This window comes from Mustela lutreola, chromosome 1 (assembly GCF_030435805.1).
Source record: "Mustela lutreola isolate mMusLut2 chromosome 1, mMusLut2.pri, whole genome shotgun sequence".
Lineage (NCBI taxonomy): Eukaryota > Metazoa > Chordata > Mammalia > Carnivora > Mustelidae > Mustela > Mustela lutreola.
In genome coordinates this window covers 233,936,353-233,959,733 of record NC_081290.1, presented here as the reverse complement: position 1 = coordinate 233,959,733, position 23,381 = coordinate 233,936,353, and the positions used below count along the sequence as shown (strand labels likewise).

At 39.0% G+C, this 23,381-nt stretch overlaps 2 protein-coding genes across 2 annotated transcripts; both read left to right on the top strand.

The window, feature by feature from the left end:
• Positions 1–6,379: 6,379 nt before the first annotated feature.
• LOC131820866 (olfactory receptor 51I2-like) lies at positions 6,380–7,342 on the top strand. Its single transcript, XM_059156713.1, has one exon. The coding sequence runs from the start codon at positions 6,380–6,382 to the stop codon at positions 7,340–7,342; it is 963 nt and encodes a 320-aa protein (XP_059012696.1).
• Positions 7,343–18,590: 11,248 nt separating this feature from the next.
• LOC131820856 (olfactory receptor 51I2-like) lies at positions 18,591–19,553 on the top strand. The gene has a single exon (XM_059156706.1). The coding sequence runs from the start codon at positions 18,591–18,593 to the stop codon at positions 19,551–19,553; it is 963 nt and encodes a 320-aa protein (XP_059012689.1).
• Positions 19,554–23,381: the final 3,828 nt, after the last annotated feature.

Genomic DNA, 23,381 nt, shown 5'->3' with positions numbered 1-23,381 from the left:
AAAAATCAGTTGACTGTATATATACCATTTATTTCTGGGCTCCCATTACCAAATGTCAGTTTTTATGCCAATAGAATACTGATATTTTTAATTTTTAAATAATCTCTACAGCCAGCATGCTCATCTACAACTGAGCCAGCCAGGTACCCATACCATACTGTTTTAAATTGCTGTAGATTTACAAAGTACTTTAAAATCAGGAGATGTCACACCTCCAAATTTGTTCTTCTATCTCAGACTACTTTGACTATTTCGGATCTCTTGTGGCTCCATATGAATTTTAGGATTATTTTCTCCTATTTCTATAAAAAATGGAATTGCAATTTTCATAGGAACTGCACTGAATTCAAAGATCACTTTGGATAATATGGATTTTTGTGACAATATTAAGTCTTTTAATCTGTGAACATGCAATATCTTTCCACTTATTTGGGACTAAATTTCTTTCATCAATAATTTATAGTTTTCTGTATATAAGTCTTTGACCTCCTTGATCCAGTTTACCTTAAGCATTTCATTCTTTTTTTAAGATTATTTTTTTGAGAGCGAGAGCAAGCACAGCAAGGAGAGGCCAAGGGAGAGACAGTCTGGAGCAGATGCCATTCTGAGCATGGAGCCCCTGGCTGGGACTGGTCTCACTCCAAGATCACAAACTGAGCCAAAACCAAGAATCAGATGCTCAAGAACTGCACCACCCAGGCACCCATTTTATTTTTAAGAATATTTTATTTATTTATTTATTTGGAAGAGTGAGCATGAGTAGGTGGAGGTGCAAAGGGAAAGGAAAAGGGACTAGCAGACTCCCTGCTGCGCACAGAGCCCAACACCTGGCTCAATGCAGAGCTCCATTCCTGGATCCTGAGATCGTGACCTGAGCTGAAGTCAGTCACTTAACTGACTGAGCCACCCAGGCACCTCATCTCAGTATTTTATTCTTTTTGATGTCATCGTAAATGGGACTGTTTTATTAATTTTGTTTTTGGATAGTTCACTGTTCATATATAGACACACAACTGATGTTTTTATGTTGACTTTGTTTTCTGCAACTTCACTAAATTTGTGTATTGGTTCTAACAGGATTTTTAAGGAATTCGGGCGTTTTCCATACATAAGATCATGTTGTCTACAAAGAAAGATAATTTTACATCTTATATTACAATTTGGATGCTTTTATTTCTTTTTATTCTCTAAGTGCTCTTCTTAGGAATTTCAGGTCTGTGTTAAATAGAGGTGGAAAAAAAAAAATAGAGGTGGAAAGAATGGCCATCCTTGCCTGGTTCCTGATCTTAAAAGGAAATCTTTGAGTTTTTCATTGTTGAATATGAAGTTAGCTGTGGGCCTGTCATAAAAATCTTTTATTATGTTGAGATCTATTTCTCACATATCTAGTACTCCCATTTTCATTGCCCCATTATTCATAACACCCAATATCCAACAACCCAAGTGTCTATCAAAAGATGAATGGATAAAGAAAATGTGGTAGATACATACTGTAGAATATTATTCAGACTTAAAAAAAAAGAAATCTTGACATTATAACAAGGAAACTTTTGGAGTTGATAGATATGTGTATTACGTTGATAGTGATGATAAATTCATGAATGAATGCTTAGATCCAAATTCATTAAAGTGTATACATTGAATAAGTACAGTTTTTTGCACATCTGTTCTATCTCAATAAAGATGCTATGCATGTACACACACACACACACACACACACACACACACCAGATACTGCTCTATTTCAGATGTGTGGCTTCTTCGGGTTTTCAGTTTATTTTACTCTATTAGGATAAAGAAGAAACTCCTGGGGATGGAACACAATAGCAAAAAAAAAAAAAAAAGTTTCCTAGGATGGAAGACACTCTGTTTTAAAAACACAAAAACAGAGATATGGAAGCTCTCAGTAAAGATGTGTGCCTTCATTCATCTCTCTCTGTCTTCGGACAATTTATTCTCCATCTGTCTCCTCCAGTTACTTGAATTATATATTCACTGTGCAACAGAATGAGACTTTGATTTCACAATGATATTACATGAAGAACAGACACAGGAAGTAGGGGCACTTAACCTGCCTGAGCCCTGGGGGCCATGGAGTGAGTGGACAGAGACACAAAGAACCCTGAGTGTCTGAAAGATTCTACTGGGGTGGGGGGTTGGCAGAAAATGTTCAGTGGGACTCCAGAAGCCTGATCTGGTATCATTAAAAGGCACAATAAAAGAAAAAAATGAAAAGGCCAATAAAATTTCCTACAGATATGGTAGAATGGATAAACCTAAAGATAATGACGATTCTAGGCATCTCCTCCACAGTTCAGTTGCTCAAATATCTCATTTGGTGCCCTCTATGCCAACGCATGTATCCCACACATTTTCTGTTGCCCAGAAAAAAGTAAGCACAGACTATCCTCTGTGGCTATGGCTTGGACATCCCTAGGGAATAGCAACTCAACTCACTAAGGCATCCAGCCAGTGGTATAAAGGTAGTATCTTAGTTGCATATTTTTCCAGGCTCCTTCAGGATGTGGAGAGTTAGAGAAGGCTGTGACAAGCAAAGTGAGTACCTTGGGGCCCAGATACAGTCTCTTCTACACTCTTTAGAAAGACGGAGGTCTGGTTAGTGAGTCTGAGAGCCCCTTTCTTCAGCTGCTGCCAAGAGGAAGAGCCAATGGGATGGGGGTGAGCAGATGTTAGAAGCAGGAAGAAGAGTGAGGAGGCCTGGACTTCCAGAGACAGCAGGTCTATGCCCCTAGATACGGCACAGGAAAGGAAGGCAGCTACTTACCTAAAGCACAGAAAATGTCCTGATTCAGGTAATTGTTTGGAAACCCAGACTCTGTGTCCAAGCAGATTAGTACTCTTTTGCTTTTCTAAGGAGAGCAACAGTGTAAGAGTATCTGAAAAATCCCATCCCAGCAAGCATCCTGCCAGTTTTCTGAATGTTTGCTTGGTGTCTCAACTCTCATTATGAGATTGTCCTTCATAATCTTCTGAGTAAGAGCCTTTTAAAAGAAAATCACTTGGCATATACATTGCAAAATGATTACACCTCAGTGTTGGATCATATCTCCATCACATCACATAATTATCATTTCTTTTTTTTTTTTTTTTGTGGGAAAAAAAGGAATTAAAAAAAAACGTAATGCACTCAGCTTTGGGTTCAGAAAGCATGGTGGATTCAGCCCTTTGTTTCTAGGCAACTTAACTTTCCCTAGACACACCCAGTAACAAGTTCCCAGAATCCTAGACTGTTCAAACAGAAATTATTTAGTTCCTCAGTGGAGAGCTATAATTTGCAATATCTTTGATCCTTTAGTATCCTGGAAATAATAACAGAAAACCAAACCCAGTCTCACTTCCAGGCTTAAGCAACTTAATATAATACTTTTGGATTTCATGGGAGCCAGGAAACTTGTCAATCCAACTTGGCTACGAAAATGTGCAGAAGAAATAAAATCTGTCCTCACCACACAGAATCCCTTCCCAATGTCAGACTCTTAGTAAAACTATAATATCCACAAAATGTAGTAAGTGATAGAAAAACCATTACCTGAATATAAGGGAAAAATTGGCTTGACTGCATAAGAGCTGTCCCTAAATTTTTACAACTAGCCTTAAAGGATATCATATAATCTTCCCTTGTGAGCTCCAGGCTTCCTGTAATATTCAATTTAATTTAACATTTGGATACTTCACAACAGTAAGAGCAATAGATCACATAAATCCCAGACTTGCATAGGACCTCCATATCAATGAGGCAACAAGGGCAATTTCTATAACAAATGGAGGATATGTCAATTACTCAGTATTGGATAAAGCAGGATGAAAAGAGAGAGAATGGTGATATAAATCCCAGGTAAGACCAATCCTCAAATCAATCCTGCAAATCAAAGGAAACCACAGAATGCATCCTCTATTCTGATTTAAGCTGCCAATGACAAAGTATTTCCTGGGTTGATCTTAAAATAGTATGATAAAAGTAGATACTAACTGCATTAAACTAAAGGAAACATGAGTCTTTACTATATATAAACTATACAGTATAAATTGTGAATATATGCACTTAGGAGATGCATAAGAAATGTGACTTAGATTAGCAAAAGGAAAAACAGGAATGAGATAATTAGCACAATAAAAGGCAAATGGCTTTATAAGAAAAACACAAAAGGTCACAATGAGCAGTAAAAAGACAATTTTGTGAGAAATAAGAAGGCGCTCTATTCGCACAGCTTCAAATCATGTAACCATGGAACAACAGGAGATTATAAACTCTTCCAGGTAATCTGATCCAACTACCCCCACACTTCACAAATCTCTAGCATGTAGAACAGCTCATGGCCAATACAGGCAATATAAAACCACTGAAAGTGTTTAAGCCATATAGACCTGAGACTCATTTCCAGAATGGCCTATAGGAACTCACTGAGCCTCTCCCCTCCCATTTTATTATTTTTACATTATCATTTTTAATGTTTATTATATTATTTAAGGGGCGCCTGGGTGGCTCAGTGGGTTAAAGCCTCTTCCTTCAACACAGTTCATGATCCCAGGGTCCAGGGACTGAACACATCTGGCTCTCCGCTCAGCAGGGAGCCTGCTTCCTTTCTCTCCATCTGCCTTTCTCTCTGCCTACTTGTGATCTCTGTCTGTCAAATAAATAAATAAAATCTTTTTAAAAATATTTTTTTTAAATACACACAATACTTAACTTACATGGGTTTTTTTTTTTTTCAGGTTGTATTTATTTCTTTGGGAGGGACAGAGAGCATGAGAGAGGGGGGCAAAAGGAGAGAGAATCTCAAGAAGATTGAGATTCTGACCCTAGATCAAAATGCTGAGATCACAACCTGAACCAAAACCTAGAGTCGAACACTCAACCAACTGTGCCACCCAGGGGCACCAAACTTATATGATTTTTTTTTTTTAAGACAAACAGATATTATTTACAAAGAAGTAAGTGAGGGGTCATGTTTTCAGTGTGTGGCTGTAGAAATTCAAACTCTTGGAAAAGCATCTCAGGGCCCATATTCCCTGTAGTTATGGCCCTCCCAGCTAGGTCAGGTGTCTGTGCTGCCTGATTCACAGGTAGGCATACTCAAGGACAAATCAAGACCTCAAGCTGAGTGTACTGGGGGCTAAACAAAATGCTTGGCTGGAATTTTATAGGTTTGGAGGAATGTCAAGTGAATGGAATGAAGGGATGATTCTTGAAAAGCAATGGGTAGCCTGGATTACAAGAACATCAAATTATTCAGGCTGATATTCTCTGGGCAAGGCATAGGTGAATCACAAATATTTAAGTGTTCCAGTGACCTGGGGAGCATCAAATGTCTCTTCATTTATCAATCCTTTGCTAGTACTTATGTTCATTTTCAGCCTGGGACTTTATAATTACTGGGACATAATTAAAAGAGAAGGTCCTAGGATCTATATTCAAACCCTCCAAACACAAAAAGATTTTGTGCGGGCCCTAAACACATGTGTGTCTCATATATTAGCTGTTCTGGTTTTCTATATCCCCGTCATAGGCGTGTCAACTCAGGGATGCCTGCGTGGCTCAGTCATTAAGCATCTGCCTTTGGCTCAGGGCATGATCCCAGGGTCCTGAGATGGAACCCTGCATCAGGCTCCCAGCTCTGTGGGAAGCCTGCTTCTCCTTCCCCAACACCCCCTGCTTATGTTCTCTCTCCTCTGTCAAATTAATAAATAGAATCTTCAAAAAGTAATAACAATAATAACTGACTTGGAAGAACGCTGCAGTATTATCTTCTTCAGATGGACTTCAAATTTTCTTTTCTTTCACTTTAACTAAAATATTTCTCTTCTCTATCAGGAAGGTAATTATGACACAAAAATGAAATAATGATGTAAAAGCATTTAGAATACTGCAAAATGCAGTATTAACAGGAAAAAAGTAATGACCAGGACCCAGAAGACAATGACGATGAAGATGATGATGATGAGCATTTAGAGAGGGCTTTACATATTAAAGAGCATTAACATGAATCCCTTCATAACAATGAATCGTGGAACACTGAAAAAATAAATTTTTTTAAAAAGTGCTCCCCAAAAAAAAGAAAGAAAGAAAGAAAGAAAGAAAAGAATTAACTAATTTCTAATTCTTTTTCAATCATTTTTGTATGGTAATCATGAGAAAGTTAAACTATCCCCTACAATCTACATTGATTTGAAGACATATTAGCTAACATATGTATATTCCTGGAACAGTTATTAATACAAAGAGCTGAGAAGATGGGAAATAATGAAATAACCCACATAGCATAACTAATGGTCTTCCTAATAACAAGTGTCTTGTCATTATCTTTCTGTCTCCCCAGAATAATCACATCTTTCCAGAAACCTCAACTGCTTTCCAAAGATGCTGCCTTCCCAGTCCTATGTCAATATCTCCTTCTTCCAGCCACATGCCTTCCTAATGATTGGCATCCCAGGGCTGGAGGCTGTTCATGGATGGATCTCCATCCCCTTCTCCTCCATGTACACGGTGGCCCTCACTGGAAATTGCCTGATCCTCTTGGCTGTAAGGAGAACTCCCAACCTGCACCAGCCCATGTACTACTTTCTGTCCATGCTGGCCCTCACCGATGTGGGCCTCACTCTGTCCACACTGCCCACCACCCTGGCTGTGCTCTGGTTTGACCATCGGCTCATCGGCTTCAATGCCTGCCTGGTCCAGATGTTCTTCCTCCATTCTTTCTCTGTGGTGGAGTCGTCGGTGCTCCTGGCCATGTCATTTAACCGCTTTGTGGCCATCTCCAACCCTCTTCGCTACGTGGCTATCCTCACCAATAATGTCATCATTAGGATTGGACTGGCCATTGTGGCTCGAGCCACTATATCCCTGTTTCCTGTGCCCTTCTTACTGAAGCGACTGAACTACTGCCCTGATAAGAACCTTCTGTCCCATTCCTTCTGTTTCCATGCAGATGTCATGAAACGGGCCTGTGCTGATATTACTGTCAACATCCTTTATGGGCTCTATGTAGTTTTATCCACAGTGGGTATAGACTCCTTGCTTATCGTCCTGTCCTATACCCTTATTCTTCATACGGTGCTGGGCCTAGCCTCTCCCAGAGAGCGTGTGCGGGCCCTAAACACATGTGTGTCTCATATATTAGCTGTTCTGGTTTTCTATATCCCCGTCATAGGCGTGTCAATGATCCACCGTTTTGGGAGGCACCTGCCTCATATTGTACATGCTCTCATTGCCTATGTGTACCTGGTGGTGCCCCCTGTGCTCAACCCCATCATCTACAGTGTGAAATCCAAGCCCATCAGGGAGGCCATGTTCAGAATGCTGAGAGAGAAGAGGCAAGGCTGATGAAACCAAGAAACAACCACAGAATATGAGGAAAAACATGGCCAGTCTTATGTCCAGAAACCCCTTACTCAGATCCCTGACCCAGACACATTATCAAGAATATGACAACTGGATACCGTCAGATTGATGGGTGACAAACAGTCTTCTTGATTCTTTCCTGCACTCATTAACTTCAGCTTTTTAATTCAGTATTTACTTGTACAAGAGACTCTGTGCTCATTACTAGGGATAGTAAAATGAATTATATGTGGTCTTGTCCCTGTTGCAGGACAGAAGCTTCTAAACACACAATTAAATTAAGTGCAATAAGGCTATGATAGGTACACACAAAGTGCTACAGGAACCTGGAAGAGGGTTTCCTGTCTCATCAAGAGGAAATGAGAAAGGAGTCAGGGAAGAAGGATGGAAGGTGAGTGGAGTTTGTCACACAGAAAAGGTGGGGAAGGGGAAGGCATACCTAATAAAGGGGAAAGAATGTAAAACACAAAATCATTGAGCGTGGAGCACCAGGGTGCTCAGTTGGTTAAGTGACCCACTCTTGATTTAGGCTCAGGTCATGATCTCAGGGTCCTGAGACTGAGCTCACCTTGGCAGGCTCCATGCCAACAGGGAATCTGCTTGGGATTCTCTCTTTCCCTCTCTCTCTCCCACTCCACCACCCCTCTAAAATAAATACATAACTCCTTAAAACAAAACATTGAGGTGTGGAACTCCCTGGTGTGTTTGTGGAAACGTGAGTAGTCAGTCAGATGTGGCTCCTCATAATCTGTGCGTGTTGGAGAGAGAAGGACAGGAGATGAGATAGAAATGATGAGCATACTTTGTGCTCCTTGGGGCCTTTCAGACCTCAGGGAAATATCCGCCCTCATTCCTTATTTAAGAGTCAGCCATGGGAAGCCTACTGCTTTGTAAAAGTTACACAGGTTTAACTGTGTGCTACAAGTTAGAAAGGTGAAAGTGGAGAAAAAGAATGCAAGGAACACATTTAAGAGACTGTGATAACAGTCTCGGAAAAAGAGAAGGGAAGCTAAAGTTAAGTTAATAATGGGAAAATTAGATGTATTCTTAAAATCTTACCTCTATAGTTCTCTTCTTTGTCCTCTGAAAATGCCAGAAGTAGTTGTAAGGTTTTTCCGGCGAGATAAACACAACACCAGGCAAAGTGAGTGTAAGGCAAGGTTTATTAAAGGTTCTCTCCGGTGAAGTTTCAGGGCCCAGGTGAAGGGGAGCCGAGAAAGTTGCACCGGGAGGAGGTGGGCACCCTCAGGCGAGGTTCCGCAACTCTGGAAAGCAGAGTGGGGGAAGTCGCGCCCAAGGCAGAGAGGAGGGGGCTTTTAAGGGGTCTTGGGGAAAGCTCAGGGGTCTTTTGGCAAGTTTCCCTTATTTGGATATCCCTCCTGCTCATCAGGATCCCATTGGTCCACAGGAGCCCGGGGCGGGGGTCTCAGGTTCCTGCTTGGGTCTTTGTTCTCCTGTCCGAGTTCAGGTCTTGTGGTGGGAATTTTCACCATCTTTGGTAGCCCTTCCTGCCAGCCCAAAAGTAGTGAGCAAAGCTAGAGCCCACATACTGGTTTTAAATACCATAGCCCACTCTAAATAACCTAGAATCCTTGGAGCAATGACTAATCCTAGGTATGAAGCAGAAAAAATTATAAAATAACACTGGAATAGTTTATGCACTAAATCAATAAAGAACACAAAAAACAGTAAAGTCATGTAGAAAAAATACACTGAAACTCATTTGGAGAGGCTACCAGTGGCTCTAGATGGGTCAAATAGAACATTAAAAATAATTTTGGTAGCAAACAGTTACAACAAATTGAATTTTTAAAGAAAGTGTGAGTCCATAGTGATATTTAAGACAAAGAGGAAGAAAAGAATGAAAAAAGAACTCTTCTTTAGAAATTATTGATAGATTTAGAAAATTACCTTTTGCAGTTTTTAATGTAATTTAAAAATAAACAAAAAAGGCTGAAAAGATACTGGGAAAAAATATTCACACAGTCTCAAAGTATCACTGCACAAGCTATTTACTAAATAGGAAAGGATGAATATGCCTTTATGATAAAGAGACTCCCAGGGACCACCGTAAGCAAGTGATCAAATTTAGCTTAACCAACAATAAGATCATCTAATTTTATATAACTTCTGATTTAAGCAATAAGGACAAAAATCACATATATAAAACACCCAGCAAAATTGTCCAACCTGAATCCAACCATGAGAAAGCAATTGGAAAAATCTTGAATATGGGAAACACCACACACACATAGATACACACACTGACAAATACACACATACACACATTAACTGAGCATCTTTAAAAACTCAATTTTATTTAAAAAATATTGGGGTATTAATCTAAATTAAAAGAGATTAAAGGGATATTACAACCAAACACTAGCATTAACCAGTAATTATTAGGACAATTGTGAAATTTGAATATGCCTTTTATAATGATAATATTATTAGTGTTATTTGCTTACATTTGAAAATAGTTTGGTGATTATGTAAGAGACTGTACTTTTAGGAGGCACATGATTAATGTTTATTGGGAAGTAATGCAATGTCTACAACTTACTTTCAAATTAATCTGCAGAAAAAATGTGTATGTGTGTGGTGTGAGTTTGTGCATGAGCACATGTCTGCGAGGGGAAGAGGGGGAAGGCAAGTGAGCCCCAAGCCCTATGCCCACAATCCTATAATCTCAAGAGAGACAACACAGTCTCTCAGGAAATTATCGAATGAATGCTGAGAGAGATCCTCAGACTGAGCCTGGGTAAGCTAATCCATTGGTGTTAAGAATGCAGAATCAGAATGCAGAGGAACCAAAATAATTCAATTTCTTCTTGGCTAGAATGTGCTTTCCATTAACACTTGAATTGGGATTTTGCCCAGTCCCATCCAAAGCCAAACCAGGGATTTCCACAGTGATCCCTAAGCACTTTGTGCTTTCTTCAACTGTAGTGCTTTAAACTCTATATTGTAATTATATACAATCGTGTATGAGACTTTGAAATTAGGGATCAGTGATGATGTTCTAGTTATTTCTGTCTTTTCAGTGGTTAATTTGGGCCTAGTATAAAAGAATACATTCCTTAATAAGTAATGTTTTAGTGAATGAAGGAAGGAAGGCAGACAGTGAAAGAATGTAGCACAAAGCCAACGGATCTGGTCAGAAATGAAGATCTCTGGGTACAGGGTCCAGCACTCCTCCCCCAGTTTACCTCCAAATGCAGGCAGCAGAGGATGAACCCATAACTCTACAGCCCCTGGGAGTGGATCCCCAGCTTACAGTCTACAAACTATAGTCTACAGACTATAGTCTCTTACTGTAGTAGTCACCTACTACTTTGCTCCACCTGAACTGGAAGACTCTTGTCCTTCCAGGAAGAGATTAAATGTTCTGTCTTCTGTGTCTCATTCCCTCATCTTCTCTCTTCCACTCTCTTTGAAACTGGCATACACCTCTCTCAAAGAATTTGCCACTTGCTATTGAAATCATCTTTTTACTAATGTATTCTTACTTCCTGGAAGGCAATTACTGATTCACTCATTTACACTGAATGTCTTCATTACCCATTAAAGGGATTGGCCTAGACATTGCTTCAGGAACATAATTTGAATAAACCTATTTATAAATCATAATTCCTGAAGAAATATCCTGATGTTTAATCAATAAAACTCGTTACTAAGTTCAAGCCATACTCCAGCAATGGAAGATATAGATGTAGTTTTACACAGCTGTGGAGCAAATGGGCATCCTTTGCTCCAAAAAGCATTTTCTTGCTCAAGAATGAATTTCCTCCAGCCTTCCACAGTTGCCTCAGATTGTATTGGGAGAGAGTCATTTTATTTTGCCTCAGCTCTTAAAATTGGATGTCCCTGGGGTAGAGACACCTTCATTTAAAAGTCATCCCAAAGAGACCACTGAGGCAGGCACTATCTTCACTGGCAGGCACACTGGCAGAAAACTGGGGAGTTGGCAATTTGAAAAAAATTTGGAGGCCAATGTTTAAAAGAGCAATATAAATGCTCTTTTTAAGATGCTTCTGCGAATATCTCTTGGAATCCTGACATCAACTCTTTTGGGTTTACATCCAGAAATGCCATAACTGGATGATATGGTACTTCTACTTCTAACTTTTTGAGGACCTGAACACTGTTTTCCAGAGAGGTTACACCAGTTTACATTACTTCCAACAGTACACACAGATTCCAATTTTTCCACATTCTTACCAATATTTGTTATCATTTGAATCAATCTATCTTTTTCTTTTTCTTTTCCTTCCTTTCTTCCTTCCCTCCTTCTCTTTCTTCCTTTCTTCCTTTCCTGATGATAGTCACTCTAAGATCTGTGGGATGATCTCTCACTATAGTTTCTATTTGCTTTTCTTTAATAATTAGTGATTTTCAGCACCCTTTCATATACCTGCTGGCTGTTTGTAGGTTTTTGGAGAAATATATATTCAATTTCTTTGTCCATTTGTTAATCAGGTTATTTGGGGTTTCTGCTATTGAGTTGGAAGTGTTCCTCATATATATTTTATGATTAGTCCTTTATCAGGTATGTGGTTTACAAATATTTTCTCTTATTCCATTGGTTGCCTTTTTACTCTGTTGTTTCCTTTGCTGTGCATTAACTTTTTAGTTTGCAGTAGCCACACTTGTCTAATTTTATTTTTATTGATTGTGCCTTTGGGCCATATCTAATAAATTATTGCCAAGTCCAAAGTCATAAAGAGTCTTCTCTGGTTTTTTTAAGGAGTTTTATAATTTCAGGTCCATGTTTTTTGTATATGGTATAACATAAGAGTCTGATATCATTCATCTGCATGGGGATACCCAGTTTTACCAATCATTTGTTAAGGAAATTGTCTTTTCCCTATTGCATATTCTTGGGACCCTTGTCAAAAATCAGTTGACTGTACACATGCCATTTATTTCTGGGCTCCCTATATCAAATGTCAGTTTTTATACCAATAGCATACTGATTTTTTGTTAATTTTTAAATAATTTCTACAGCCAGCATGCAGATCTACAACTGAGCCAGCCAGGTTCCCAATACCATACTGTTTTAAATTACTATGGACTTACAAAGTACTTTGAAATCAGAAAATGTGATGCCTCCAAATTTGTTCTTCTATCTCAGACTACTTTGACTATTTTGGATCTCTTGTGGCTCCATATGAATTTTAGGGTTATTTTCTCCTATTTCTACAAAAAATGTAATTGAGATTTTCATAGGAACTGCACTGAATTCAAAGATCACTTTGGGTAATATGGATTTTTGTGACAATATTAAGTCTTTCAATCTATGAACATGCAATGTCTTTCCACTTATTTATGACTAAATTTCTTTCATCAATAATTTATAGTTTTCTGTATATAAGTCTTTCAACACCTTGATCCAGTTTAACCTAAGTATTTTCGTTGTTTTTTAAATTTATTTATTTATTTATTTTTATTTGTTTTATTTTTTTGAGAGAGAGAGAGCACAGCAAGGAGGGGCCAAGGGAGAGAGAGTCTGGAGCAGATGCCATTCTGAGCATGGAGCCCCTTGCGGGGACTGGTCTCACTCCAAGATCACAAACTGAGCCAAAACCAAGAGCTGCACCACCCAGGCACTCATTTTATTTTTAAGAATATTTTATTTATTTATTTATTTATTTATTTGGGAGAATGATCACGAGTAGTTGGAGGTGCAAAGGGAAAGGAAAAGGGACTAGCAGACTCCCTGCTGCGCACAGAGCCCAACACCTGGCTCAATGCAGAGCTCCATTCCTGGATCCTGAGATCGTGACCTGAGCTGAAGTCAGTCACTTAACTGACTGAGCCACCCAGGCACCTCATCTCAGTATTTTATTCTTTTTGATGTCATCGTAAATGGGACTGTTTTATTAATTTTGTTTTTGGATAGTTCACTGTTCATATATAGACACACAACTGATGTTTTTATGTTGACTTTGTTTTCTGCAACTTCACTAAATTTGTGTATTGGTTCTAACAGGATTTTTAAGGAATTCGGGCGTTTTCCATACATAAGATCATGTTGTCTACAAAGAAAGATAATTTTACATCTTATATTACAATTTGGATGCTTTTATTTCTTTTTATTCTCTAAGTGCTCTTCTTAGGAATTTCAGGTCTGTGTTAAATAGAGGTGGAAAAAAAAAAAAATAGAGGTGGAAAGAATGGCCATCCTTGCCTGGTTCCTGATCTTAAAAGGAAATCTTTGAGTTTTTCATTGTTGAATATGAAGTTAGCTGTGGGCCTGTCATAAAAATCTTTTATTATGTTGAGATCTATTTCTCACATATCTAGTACTCCCATTTTCATTGCCCCATTATTCATAACACCCAATATCCAACAACCCAAGTGTCTATCAAAAGATGAATGGATAAAGAAAATGTGGTAGATACATACTGTAGAATATTATTCAGCCTTAAAAAAAAAGAAATCTTGACATTATAACAAGGAAACTTTTGGAGTTGATAGATATGTGTATTACGTTGATAGTGATGATAAATTCATGAATGAATGCTTAGATCCAAATTCATTAAAGTGTATACATTGAATAAGTACAGTTTTTTGCACATCTGTTCTTTCTCAATAAAGATGCTATGCATGTACACACACACACACATACACACACACACACACACACACACAACAGATACTGCTCTATTTCAGATGTGTGGCTTCTTCGGGTTTTCAATTTATTTTACTCTATTAGGATAAAGAAGAAACTCCTGGGGATGGAACACGATAGCAAAAGAAAAAGTTTCCTAGGATGGAAGACAATTTAAAAACACAAAAACAGAGATATGGAAGCTCTCAGTAAAGATGTGTGCCTTCATTCATCTCTCTCTGTCTTCGGACAATTTATTCTCCATCTGTCTCCTCCAGTTACTTGATATATATTCACTGTGCAACAGAATGAGGCTTTGATTTCACAATGATATCACATGAAGAATAGACACAGGAAGTAGGGGCACTTAACCTGCCTGAGCCCTGGGGGCCATGGAGTGAGTGGACAGAGACACAAAGAACCCTGAGTGTCTGAAAGATTCTACTGGGGTGGGGGGTTGGCAGAAAATGTTCAGTGGGACTCCAGAAGCCTGATCTGGTATCATTAAAAGGCACAATAAAAGAAAAAAATGAAAAGGCCAATAAAATTTCCTACAGATATGGTAGAATGGATAAACCTAGAGATAATGACGATTCTAGGCATCTCCTCCACAGTTCAGTTGCTCAAATATCTCATTTGGTGCCCTCTATGCCAACGCATGTATCCCACACATTTTCTGTTGCCCAGAAAAAAGTAAGCACAGACTATCCTCTGTGGCTATGGCTTGGACATCCCTAGGGAATAGCAACTCAACTCACTAAGGCATCCAGCCAGTGGTGTAAAGGTAGTATCTTAGTTGCATATTTTTCCAGGCTCCTTCAGGATGAGGAGAGTTAGAGAAGGCTGTGACAAGCAAAGTGAGTACCTTGGGGCCCAGATACAGTCTCTTCTACACTCTTTAGAAAGACGGAGGTCTGGTTAGTGAGTCTGAGAGCCCCTTTCTTCAGCTGCTGCCAAGAGGAAGAGCCAATGGGATGGGGGTGAGCAGATGTTAGAAGCAGGAAGAAGAGTGAGGAGGCCTGGACTTCCAGAGACAGCAGATCTATGCCCCTAGATACGGCACAGGAAAGGAAGGCAGCTACTTACCTAAAGCACAGAAAATGTCCTGATTCAGGTAATTGTTTGGAAACCCAGACTCTGTGTCCAAGCAGATTAGTACTCTTTTGCTTTTCTAAGGAGAGCAACAGTGTAAGAGTATCTGAAAAATCCCATCCCAGCAAGCATCCTGCCAGTTTTCTGAATGTTTGCTTGGTGTCTCAACTCTCATTATGAGATTGTCCTTCATAATCTTCTGAGTAAGAGCCTTTTAAAAGAAAATCACTTGGCATATACATTGCAAAATGATTACACCTCAGTGTTGGATCACATCTCCTTCACATCACATAATTATCATTTCACTTATTCAGTATTAGATAAAGCAGGATGAAAAGAGAGAGAATGGTGATATAAATCCCAGGTAAGACCAATCCTCAAATCAATCCTGCAAATCAAAGGAGACCACAGAATGCATCCTCTATTCTGATTTATGCTGCCAATGACAAAGTATTTCCTGGGTTGATCTTAATATAGTACGATAAAAGTAGATACTAACTGCATTAATCTAAAGGAACCATGAGTCTTTACTATATGTAAACTATACAGTATAAATTGTGAAATAATGCATCTAGGAGGCGCATAAGAAATGTGACCTAGATTAGCAAAAAGAAAAACAGGAATGAGATAATTAGCACAATAAAAGGCAAATGACTTTATAAGAAAAACACAAAAGGTCACAATGAGCAGTAAAAGGACAATTTTGTGAGAAATAAGAAGGCGCTTTATTCGCACAGCCTCAAATCATGTAACCATGGAACAACAGGAGATTACAAACTCTTCCAGATAATCCGATCCAACTACCCCCACATTTCACAAATCTCCAGCATGTAGGACAGCTCATGGCCAATACAGGCAATGTAAAACCACTAAAAACGTTTAAGCCAAATAGACACCTGACTTCAAACTCATTTCCAGAATGGCCTATAGGAACTCACAATGATATCACATGAAGAATAGACACAGGAAGTAGGGGCACTTAACCTACCTGAGCCCTGGGGGGCATGGAGAGAGTGGACAGAGACACAAAGAACCCTGAGTCTCTGAAAGATTCTATTGCTGGGGGGCGGGGGGCCCGCAGGGCAGAAAATGTGTGTGACTCCGGAAGCCTGATCTGATATCATTAAAATGCACAGTAAAGGAAAAAACCAAAAAGCCCAATAAAATTTCCTACAGATATGGTAGAATGGATAAACCTAGAGATGATGACGATTCTAGGCATCTCCTCCACAGTTCAGTTGCTCAAATATCTCATTTGGTGCCCTCTATGCCAAGACACAGGAAGCGTTTCCCCTCCCATTTTATTATTTTTACATTATCACTTTTAATGTTTATTATATTATTTAAGGGGCGCCTGGGTGGCTCAGTGGGTTAAAGCCTCTGCCTTCAACTCAGGTCATGATCCTAGGGTCCTGGGATTGAATCCCTTAGCTGGCTCTCTGCTCAGCACAAAGCCTGCTTCCTCCTCTTTATCTGCCTGTCTCTCTGCCTACTTGTGATCTAGGTCTGCCAAATAAATAAATAAAATCTTTTAAAAAAATAAAAAATGAAAGACACACAAATACTTAACCTACATGGTTCTTTTTTTTTTTTTCAGGTTGTATTTATTTATTTGGGAGGGACAGAGAGCATGAGAAAGAGGGGCAAAGGGAGCGTTTCTCAAGCAGATTGAGATTCTGATGCTGATATCATGACCTGAGCCAAAACCTAGAGTTGAACACTCAACCAACTGTGCCACCCAGAGACACCAAACTTTTATGATTTTTTTAAGACCAAGAGATATTATTTACAAACAAATAAATGAGGGGTCTAATATCTGAAATATAAGAGATAGTCAATAATTGATAAATTGGTAAATTTAGTTGCCCAGGATCAGATACTAAAATGGTGACGTTAATAGGATGGATCCCACTAAATACTAAAGGAGACTAGACTAAAACATGATTCATGTTTTAAGTGTGTGGCTATAGAAATCCAAACTCTTGGAAAAGCATCTCAGGGCCCATATTCCCTATAGTTATGGCCCTCCCAGCTAGGTCAGGTGTCTGTGCTGCCTGATTCACAGGTAGGCATACTCAAGGACAAATCAAGACCTCTGAGTGTGATGGGGCTGAACAAAATGTTTGACTGGATTTTTAAAGGTTTGGGGGAATGGTGAGTGAATGGAATGAGGGGATGATTCTTGAAAAGCAATGGGTAGCCTGGATTACAAGAACATCAATTTATCCAGGCTGATATTCTCTGGGCAAGGCATAGGTGAACCACAAATATTTAAGTGTTCTCAGTGACCTGGGGAGCATCAAATGTCTCTTCATTTATCAATCCTTTGCTAATACTTATGCTCATTTTCAACCTGAGACTTTACAATTACTGGGACATAATTAAAAGAGAAGGTCCTAGGATCTATATTCAAACCCTCAAACACAATAAGGTCTTGAGTTCTAATAGCTAACTCTGGGGTGCCTGCGTGACTCACTTGTTAAGCATCTGCCTTTGGCTCAGGGCATGATCCCAGGGTCCTGGGATGAAGCCCTGCATCAGACTCCCAGCTCAGTGGGACGCCTGCTTCTCCTTCCCCAACTTGTGTTCTCTTGTGTTCTCTCTCCCTCTGTCAAAAAAATAAATAGAATCTTTAAAAAATAATAACAATAATAACTGACTTGGAAGACTGTGCAGTGTTCTCTTCTTCAGATGGACTTCAGAATTTCTTTTCTTTCACTTTAACTAAAAGATTTCCCTTCTCTATCAGCAAGGTAATTATGACACAAAAATGAAATAATGATGTGAAAGCATTTAGAATACTGTGAAATTCAGTATTAACGGGAAAAAATAAGGACCAAGACACAGAAGACAATGACGACAACGATGATGATGATGATGAGCATTTAGAGAGGGTTTTACATATTAAAGAGCATTAACATAAATCCCTTCATAACAATGAATCGTGGAATACTGAAAAAATAAATTTTTTTAAAAAGTTCTCCCCAGGGGCGCCTGGGTGGTTCAGTGGGTTAAGCCTCTGCCTTCCGCTCAGGTCATGATCCCAGGGGCCTGGGATCGAGTCCCGCATAGGGCTCTCTGCTCAGCAAGGAACCTGCTTCTCCTCATCTCTCTCTCTGTCTGTCTCCCTGCCTATTTGTGATCTCTCTGTCAAATAAATAAATGAAATCTTTAAGAAAAATTAAAATAAATAAATAAATAAATAAAAGTTCTCCCCAAAAAAAAGAAAGAAAGAAAGAAAAGAATTAACTAATTTCTAATTCTATTTCAATCATTTTTGTATGGTAATCATGAGGAAGTTAAACTATCCCCTACAATCTACATTGATTTGAAGACATATTAGCTAATATATGTATATTCCTGGAACAGTTATTAATACAAAGAGCTGAGAAGATGGGAAATAATGAAATAACCCACATAGCATAACTAATGGTCTTCCTAATAACAAGTGTCTTGTCATTATCTTTCTGTCTCCCCAGAATAAAGAAGTCACATCTTTCCAGAAACCTCAACTGCTTTCCAAAGATGCTGCCTTCCCAGTCCTATGTCAATATCTCCTTCTTCCAGCCACATGCCTTTCTAATGATTGGTATCCCAGGGCTGGAGGCTGTTCATGGATGGATCTCCATCCCCTTCTCCTCCATGTACCCGGTGGCCCTCACTGGAAACTGCCTGATCCTCTTGGCTATAAGAAGAACTCCCAGCCTGCACCAGCCCATGTACTACTTTCTGTCCATGCTGGCCCTCACCAATGTGGGCCTCACACTGTCCACACTGCCCACCACCCTGGCTGTGCTCTGGTTTGACCATCGGCTCATCGGCTTCAATGCCTGCCTGGTCCAGATGTTCTTCCTCCATTCTTTCTCTGTGGTGGAGTCATCGGTGCTCCTGGCCATGTCATTTGACCGTTTTGTGGCCATCTCCAACCCTCTTCACTATGCAGCTGTCCTCACCGATAATGTCATCATTAGTATTGGACTGGCCATTGTGGCCCATGCAACCCTTTGTCTCTTCCCAGTGCCCTTCCTGCTTAAACGTCTGAACTTCTTCCCTAATAAGATCCTCTTGTCCCACTCATTCTGTTTCCATCCTGATGTGATGAGAAGAGCCTGTGCTGACATCACAATAAACATCCTCTATGGGCTTTGTATGGCACTGTCCACCGGTGGCATTGATTCTCTGCTCATCGTTCTCTCCTACATTCTCCTCCTACACACAGTGCTAGGACTGGCATCTCCCAGGGAACACATCCGAGCCTTCAACACGTGTGTCTCCCATATCCTGGCTGTTTTTGTCTTCTTCATCCCAGGCATTACTCTGTCCATGATACACCGTTTTGGGGGGCACCTACCTCCCATTGTACATGCCTTAGTTGCCTATACATACCTGGTGGTGCCCCCTGTGCTCAACCCCATCATCTACAGTGTGAAATCCAAGCCTATCAGGGAGGCCATGATTAGGATGCTAAAGAGGAAAGACCAAGGCTGATGAAACTATGAAATATAACAGGGTCTGGGTACCATAAAAGAGACTTCCTATTCCTTGCAGGAAACTGCTACCCTTAGGAAGCACTAAAAACCCCTGGTCAAGGCTAGTGGGAAGACCATCAAGATAATCCATGTTGCAAATTTACATTCACTGTTTACTTGGTACTGGAAACAGTGCTGGGGATTAAAGACTGAAAAATATATTAAAAATGATCCTTTCTCTCCTGGTACAAACACAATCTTGTACCAGGACAAAGGCAGGTAAATACAGAACCAGAACACAAGTGCCATAATAACATTCTGTGCAAGAGATTACTAGAGGAACTGCAAATTAGTAGTTGCCAGAATTTGCCTGGGAAGATCAGACAAACCTCTACAAAGGAGAAACTGTTTTTTGTTTCATCTTGAAAAATGTATGGAGTCTTTCTAGGCCAAGTACAAATTCAGTAAGAAAGATAAAAACCTAGGAAGAAAGAGCAACATTTTAAAAAAGACTCCATATTTCAAAGAAATAAATGTGGTTGTGGGAAGATAACCATTCCTGAACTTCTTTATGCCTTTACCAGTTGTTATACTGATACAAGTGTGACTGTGTATATATAGAGTTTGAAGAGGGAGTGGTACAGGATGAAGCCAGAAATATTGTACAAACTGTACAGAATTGTACAGAACTACGCATACTCTGCTGAGATTCATTTGTCCAAAACCATATGAATCACTTATTAAATATTTTTTACTGTAAAATAAGTTAGGAATATGAATTGCAGATTTAAAGTGTGTTGACATATAAGTGAGACTGGAGCCAAAAGACTATCAGTTTAAGCTCTTACCTGGCCTCAGGGTCTTCTCAGACATCATTTACTCTGCCTGTAATGTTCTCACAATCCCCCTTCCCCCTTACCCATGTATCAATCCTAGCTTCATGTCTCATTAGTCAAGTAGAAGCTTAATTTCTCAGAAAAACTTGGCCAATTCTTTTTTTCACATTATTCACTGAACTGTGTTTGTGTCCTATGCAATATATGTACATATATAATAGTTTGTCACTTGACTAGACTGTAAACCCCAAGCAAGGGTGCCAAAATATACTGTTTGTAGTGGTATCTGTGAAATAATAGCTGCTTAATAATTCCTTTGAATGTATACATGAATTTGAGTGGGAAAAAGGGCAACAGATTAATTAATTAAGAGATAACTCAGAAATGTTTACTCCTGGAGCCTCTAGTCTTTCAGAGAAAAGAATACATATAAATAATTGCAAAGTTTGTGAAAAGGTTTCAAGTTGAGCTTAGATAGCTGACCTGGAAATATGAGAAATGCAAACCAACTGATTGAACTAAAGTCCCTCACCTAATTAAAGGTTTTCTACTTTTTCACCATACAGGATCTCCCAGGCCATTTTCCCCGAATTAATGTCCTTCATACCTGAGTTAAATACTCTGGTTCCATAAAGAGTTTTTTTAAGAAAGAAAATTACAATACTAATATTTGTTAATATATTTCTGCGTGAGTATACCTTTTTTTTCCAAGATTTTTTATTTTAGAGAGAGAAGACATATAAGTATGAGAGGGGCAAAGGGAGAAGAAGATGGAAAGAATGCCAAGAAGACTCCCACTGAGCATGAAGCCCAGTGAAGGGCTTGATCCCAGGACCTGGGATCATGATCTAAGCCAAAATCACAAGTCAGATACTAAACTGAGCCACAGTGGCACACCTCAAGTGTACCTTACAAAGTGATGCTGAAAGGGGATGTGTGTCTTTCTTATCTGGAAGCCCTGGAGAAGAATCTGTTTCCATATTCATTTGGCTGTTGGCAGAAGCCAGTCCCTTGAGATTGTTCAATTGTTGTCTATCGGCCTTCCTCAGCTCCTTAAGGCTGCTCACATGACCTCTTTCATCACCAAACCAGCAACAATGCATCACATCCTTCTCATATTTTCACTATCTCTAACTTCTTCTGTTATCAGCTAGTTGCAGAAATGTCTCTTCTTCTAAGGATTCATCTATCTTAAGGTCAGCTATGCCATATAGTAACATAATACCAGAAGTGATATTTCACGTATTCAAAGGTTTGGGGAATTAGAACAAGATGTTTTCATGGGGTGTTTAGAATTCTCCCTACCATTGTGACTGAATAAATGGATTAATTAATGGGTGTTTCTATGGAAGTACACAATCAGGGTATCTAACCTGTTCAAAGGATTAGGAATGGCTTTTCTCAAAATATAATTATGAAGATGTCCAAATTTTGAAGAGAAATTCACTAGGAAAAAATAGAGTGTTTAGGGAAAGGTATATTAGGCAAAGAAAGCCTTGTCTCCAAAGAGCTTGTAGAAGGTGAAGCATGGTGCAGTAAAGGAATGGAATGAAAAGCAGTATGACTGAATTCAAAGAGCAAAGAACCTATGGTTCAAGACAAGTATGAAAACATAAATGAGAAATATGGGAAATAATGTGCTAATCATGGATGAGGGTAGTTTTGACACAATTGCATTTATTTTTAATACAGCATTTTATATTATGTTGTAGAGAACAGATTAAGTTAAAGCTGTAAGGCATGCAAATTTATCAGAAGGCACTAAAATAGTTGAGATGAGATTTAGTGGAAACTTGGACTGGGTGTGTGGAAATAAAGAAAAAGAGATGGGTTCAAACTTAAATAAGTGGAAATTGTATAACTTGATTTTGGATCAAATATGAAGCTAAGAAAAGAAAAAGGAAAGGCCAAGGGTGACTGCTAATTTGGGACACTTCAGGGTAAATGGTGGTATGATTAACTGAAATATAAAACATGAATAGAGAAACTTAGTTTGGTAAAGAATATCATGAGCTTGATTATGGACACTCTGAGCCTGAACTCCCCTGGAAACATCCAAATGGCTAGACCACACAGGCCATTGGACTTATAGCCTGGGAGATCTAGATTAGCCAAATGATCTAGTATAGAGATAAAAATTAGGTCATGATATACAGAAGGCAATAGAAACCATCAACCCAAGTGTGACTACAAAACAACTGACGGCTGATTCCAGACCCTCTAATACCATGTTCTCTCATAAGACAGAAAAAAATATATGTGGTAAAGGAAACTGAGAGGTACTGAAAGAGGTAAGAGGAAAACCATGAATGTGATGCTACTGAGGTCATAGGAAGAAAATGTATCAAGAAAGAAGGAGTGGTCAACTGTGTTGAATGCTGTTGAAAAGTCAAGGAAGATAAAGACTTAAAACCTCAAACACACAGAGATCCTTAATGATGATAGTGAATGCTCTTTGGTAGTTTGACTGAGGCCAAAGTTATATTGGAGCAATGAAAGAGGAAAGATGTGTATTTGGAGATAAGTGATAGATAACTTTTCTAGGAGATTTGACTAAGAAAGGAAAGAGATAAAAGAGGAATATAAAATCTAGGCAGGTTTATACTTGTTTTTAAAATAGAAGGGACTTGAACATAATGAATAATGAATGCTAGAAATGAATGAGATGGTAGATTTGAATAACCAAGAGGAAGCAGGAACAATAATGTAAGTTTCCTTATATTAAATTCATAAATTCAGACCTCCAGTGTCTTCTCTGTCTGGCAGGATAGCAGCAGTCTGACCTAATCTAAACTGAGTCCCTCATTTCCAGGTTTTATTTCCATTACTTTCTTTTTATTCAACAACTATTTATTCAGTGTTGTATTTACAAGGCTAGACTACTTTAACAACAACAAAAATATGTTCAGAGACAACACATTCCATTTTCACCTCTTCAACTGGCATAAATATGAGTTGGTGGGGAGTTGTAGGGAGAAGTTTGAGGCTCTACATAACTTTTCAAGAACTCA